The sequence below is a fragment of the Brassica oleracea genome, chromosome C4 (genome assembly GCF_000695525.1).
Source record: "Brassica oleracea var. oleracea cultivar TO1000 chromosome C4, BOL, whole genome shotgun sequence".
In the NCBI taxonomy this organism is placed as follows: Eukaryota; Viridiplantae; Streptophyta; class Magnoliopsida; order Brassicales; family Brassicaceae; genus Brassica; species Brassica oleracea.
Genome location: NC_027751.1, coordinates 15520140 through 15525814, shown reverse-complemented (window position 1 = coordinate 15525814; position 5675 = coordinate 15520140). Strand labels below are relative to the sequence as shown.

Here is a 5675-nt window from a genome sequence, read left to right as displayed (position 1 = left end):
ATCTACTCTTCTTATTTAAATTTCAAGTGAAATTTAGTAGTTTGTTTTTTGGGATGTTCATTGTCCTATTATGTAACATGCGTCTGTAATTTCAATGCTCAAATATTTCTTGGTTTTCTTTGAATTTGTGTTACTTTAATTAAAAAATATTTACATAATTGAACAGTACATTTTTCTATCTTCATTCCATGTTCATTATATACTTAGAAATAGAAGTGCTTGTTAAAAGAAACCAAAAGAATATCCACATCGCAAATCAAGTTATATGTGCACTCAAAGAAACCATATCAAGCTTGTGAGTAACTAAACGCGCTCACTAATGCATGGCTTCAATAAGCTTATTTATTAATTTATTTGTTTATTTTCAATAAGCTTATTTATAGCTTCCATAACCACTTTTTACCATTATCATCCTCTTGAAGAAACCTTATAACTGTGTCATAAGAACTGGCCGGTTCTTGGGATGCTTCTGCGGCTCTGCCCTCGGAGTTCCATCGATCGGAGGTTCTCGAGAACTTTGACTTGATGTTCCATCGGAATTTATAAATAGTTTCACTTAGAGAAGTTAAATTATATGTATTTGAATTTTGAGTGAAATATAATTGCTGAATCATCCTTCGAATACGTAAATTTTTATAGTATATCATAATAGTTAAGTTTGTAGATTCTATTTCGGTTGTTGCAAAATAATCACATCGCTGTTGTACGTTGTTGTATTAAGAGATTCAAAAATCGCATAGATACGTCCCACATTATAAAAGATTTATTTGATTTATTAAGTTAAGAAAACAAATTTTAAATTTTGACTCCGTGTATTCGTCTATTCTTTAACAATTTTCGAAATAATTTTACATTTGTGTATTATCGTTTCAATCCATTTTGTTTAACTTTTAATAAGGCCTTTTCATTGTCCTACAAATTTAAAAGGTCTTTGACGAGCTTTTCAAAGTTCAGATATATACCCCAAATCGTATATGATTGTTCTAACTTTACTGTGTCCTTAATTTTAACTTTGACTTACCAATACTAACGAGATAGTTCACAAAATACCGTTATCAACTTATCAGTATTGAAAGTTATCGTTAATTTCTATGAAACACCTCAAGGCTAACGGATGTGGATTCCGTTACTTTCACAGATTAATAATGCCCACAGGCAACGTATGATCTTTCTATAACAGTGTGAGTTGTACAAAAGCGACACCACATTCAGTTAACAGATATTTCAATATATGTATATAAGATACATCAATTAGCAAGCAATAATCAGCTTTTATATTGGATTATAATCTGTTTGTTCAAACCTAACTTCTTGCTTTTTGTCTTTATACATATAGACGACATATTGTATTAGTACAACTAGAAAGTATGATTTTCGTAAAAATATTTCTGTAAGTACAAGCGTGAAACATCATACACAAACTTAATTTTCCTTTTAACATTTCTCAAATCTTATTTTAACACAACAAATGTTGAATAGTAATCAAACACAAATGATTGGGATTTCATTAGAAGAAAACCCACTACCAAATTCAAACACATAATCTTATTATATATGCGGTTTAATTTTAAACAACGCCCACATTTTTGCCAGTCCTAATCTCCTCGCTCTGGTCATCTATGGAGGGAGGGGTGCACCGATTGAGAAACTACAGGTACGGATTGGTGTACATTGTCCTACCTTTTCTTTTGGTTTTATGTATATTGTTCTACCATTAACATATATATGTTTATGTAAATATCTATATATTTTTAAGTTCAAAAAAAATATCTATATATTTTATCAGGGAACATAATCCACAGTATTTAAACTTATGAGTTGACGTCTCATGTCTCCTCCCCACATCAACTTTTACCGTTCCTGCGCCTCCAGAAACATTCGACCCGAAGCTATGTTTATTAAATATATATCTGCCCCACTTTCAATTTAACTAGTCACTAGATTTTGGACCCGCGCGCCCGCGCGGATATATGTTTAAAATTATTATATGTTTTTTTTTGTGCATAAAAATTATTATATGTTAATTATTGATTTTACACATTCATAATTTTTTCAGTTTTGAGTTTAATGTATTTTGTTCATTTTTTAGTGTCCAATTATAAAATATGATGTTATACAATTTATCATTTTATTTTTAGCTGTAAACACTAAAATGTTATACACTCTCCGTTTCATATTAACTGTCGTTTTAAAGATTTTTTTTTTTACAAAATAAGTATTGTTTTTAACTTTCAATGTAAAATTTATTAATCTTATGCAATATTTATTTTTCTATTGGTTGAAATATGGTTAGGTGTATAGATAATTGTGTTTTTATATAGAAAATATGTAAAATTAATTATTTCCTTAATTTGTGTGCCAAAACCTAAAATAACACATATAATGAAACGGAGTGAGTACTTTATTAGTAAGATAATATACAGTCAAACCTCTATAAATTAATAATGTGGAGACTACACTAAAACTTTAATTTTTATTAATTTATATAGATTATTAATTTATCGATATACTAACTGAATCAAAAATTCAATTTGGGACTGTAAAATTTTATTATTGTATAGAGATTTTTAGTGTATATTAATTTATAGATTATTAATTTAAAGATGTTATATTGTAGTGTAGTTGGTGTTTTATTAGATTACAAAAAAAAATTATCAGAAAAATAACAAATTTTTCTTTATTACAGAATATATTTTTATTCAGATTATAAATATAGAGTTTTTAATCTGTAATAATCAAAACTATTAGAAAGGTACAAAAAAAAAAGATATTTCTGATAATAAATTCCCGGAAGGCCATTTGTTTTAAATTGGGCCAGATTATTAAGAATTGGTTAATCTTAATTTTAAAACAAAACGACATATCTTCATCAAATATCAAAGCCCATAACATTTTTTTCAAGTTTGTTTGAAAGTTACGTAATAAGAGGAATATATGCTTTAAATGTTTTAGATTTAGCTGTGATTTGCAAGATTAAATATCTAAAAAGAATCTTGAGCTTTGATTTTCAGCGTGATTGTTAGGATGAATTGCTAAAATTTAGGAAATAAATATAGGTGGTCAATTATTTTAGAAAATTCATAAAAATAAGGTTTTAATTTCGAACCAAATACATGCTATTGGTTTAATAGTTTTATCAACCAATTACATAGATTTGTATCTATCTAATATGAATTTAACAATCATATAGTCAAGTTTTATTAATCAATTTTGAACCAAATACAATCATATAGTCAAGTTTTATTAACCAATTACATATTTATGTATCTATCTAAAATAAATTAACAATCATATAGTCAAGTTTTATTAACCAATTTCGAACAAAATACAATACAATGGTTGGTTTAGTAATGATTTCTAATTGAATGGTTTAGTATTATGACAAACATTGTGTAGGGAACCAAAGATTAAGTGGTTTAACGATAGTTTAATAATAATAAGAGAAGAGAAAGGTTTGTACGATGGTTTAATAATAGTGAGAGTCGATGGTTTGGCCAAATTAACGTCATGCGTTGGTTTATTAATTAAGATAATAGATGGTATTGGTTTGACTTAAAAACAAAACTCAGTGTTTTAAAGACAGTGGCATAAGGATGTAATATTTGTGGAAAATTCAGGGTTAAATACTATTTGTACTTCTGTTTTAATAGATTAGATTTGTAAAAAACAGGTTAATATGTATTTAAGGTATCAATAACTTATAACTTGGTCCGGAGATGCCAGACTTTGTCTATTCTTACAAGTTACAACATAATATCTTTTTTTTGGAGCAAATTTACAACATAATATCTTTCATTGAAACCATAGAAGAATAGATTCTTTTATTTTAGGGTTACAATAACAAACAGTATTGTTCTGTACGCGCCATAAGTCCCATAATCAATAGTAGTGAGAACATTTTCATTTTATTTTAGGGTTCTGTTACGAACAAAAACAAAAACAAAAATCGTTGAAAAAGATGAGAGTAAGTTTTAAAAACTACCGTTTCAAGCGTAATAATACAAGAGTAAAATTCGAGATCAAGAGCACTAAATAACACACTTTAATCAGTTGTTTTAAAATATGAACTTATTTAAAATGCACTGGGTCTTAGATCATCTGTTCTTCAGATTAAGACTCTATATCACATCTTCGATTTCCGGACAATTTGCATCTTAATTGTTCGTAATGCAAGTTTGAGGTGTGAGGAGATAAATTATTCGTTAGTTAAAAGCTTGAATTACAAGAAAGCTTTAGAGTCCCTCTAATAACCAGTTCAGTTTTTATCATTTAAAACGAAGTAGACCATATATAATAATAATTACAGCTAAAAACTCTAGCACAATAACTGTTCGGTCAATATCGTCCGGAGGTGGCTTGGCCGGCAAGGTACCATGAGGGCTCCATCATGATAGAACCCGTACTCCTCCTCCGCACGTTCTAGAAGCTTCCTAAACATCGGGTGTTCTAGAAACATTAATGGAACAACAAATCTTTGCGTAGGCTCATGATATCCATCAACGGCTATCACCGCAAAATGACCTTCCTTCACATCTTTTGGGACACGGTCACTGCCGTATTCGTCGGAACAATGTTTCTTGGCCGAGGAAAAGCCTTTGATCTGCACCAACTTTTCTACAACATTCTTGAGCTTCAAAATTCCACCCATTTTCTTCTTTGGCGACTCAACTGTGATCATTCTTTGTCTGGCCATGATAACAAACTAGGTTCTCTTTCGATTTTTTGTTCTCCGGTTTTGTGGGTTCTCAGAAAATTATGTGTTCGATTATAGACATGTGAGATGGGGTATATATATAAAGAGGAATGGTGCAAAGAAGACAAGGAAGAATTGAGCATAGGAGACCAAACCATGTGGCCGAGTTGGTTTTCTTCAATTTGAATTTTCCGAAAAAGCTGTTTCCGTTGTAAGTTTGAATTAATCTTCTTTTGTTTTTTTATCTTCTGTAAATTAACATCGACTATAGAGTAAAACTCAACCATGACGACCAATAAAACACACTTAGATTATGAGTTATACTCTTTACTCTTCAGGACAAGTTTTGAACCAGTTTCAACCCCAAAATTAAGGATCCGGATTATAATCCCTTTAGAGCCTTTTGTTATCTTCAATACACAAATAGTTTATATGGATACCCTTTTCTGGAACACTTATGGATAACCTAATTATAACAGTATTCTTTTAGATCTTATATGGAAATCCATTGGCAGGTAACTTCTTGTTTGGGTGTCAAAAGTGAGTTTATTATAGCCAAATGCACATCTGATCCTCTCACGAATGACGACTTGAATTAGACGTAACTAGAGTCAAACCCAGATACTTGCTATCGTGGATACAATAAAATAAATTAAATGGCTGTACAGAAAAGATATAATACGGCATAAACTAGACTATCATTCGATATTTGTTATAAAGACAGATTATAACGATATTATTTGATGTGCTTCTATTTATTGTAAAGCTTATTTATTTATGAGATTAAATATGAAGTAAAGAAGAATGTTTAAAACTGATGTGTGGGCGCAAAAAGAAATAAAGTGAAACGTGTTATAAATCATGGAGGGGATTGCCATTAACCAGGTCCGGATCGAGACCGGCCCAATACCTAGAAGATGGAGAGACGGCCGAAACCCTAGAGAGAGGAGAGAGAGAGCCGAGTTCAGGAGAGAGAGACGGC

General features: G+C 30.2%; 1 protein-coding gene across 1 annotated transcript; it reads right to left on the bottom strand.

Annotated features, from left to right (window-relative positions):
• Positions 1-4244: 4244 nt before the first annotated feature.
• LOC106341341 (auxin-induced protein 10A5) lies at positions 4245-4739 on the bottom strand. The gene has a single exon (XM_013780124.1). It carries the CDS (start codon positions 4691-4693, stop codon positions 4316-4318), a length of 378 nt encoding a protein of 125 aa, XP_013635578.1. The 5' UTR covers positions 4694-4739; the 3' UTR covers positions 4245-4315.
• Between the last annotated feature and the right edge of the window lie 936 nt (positions 4740-5675).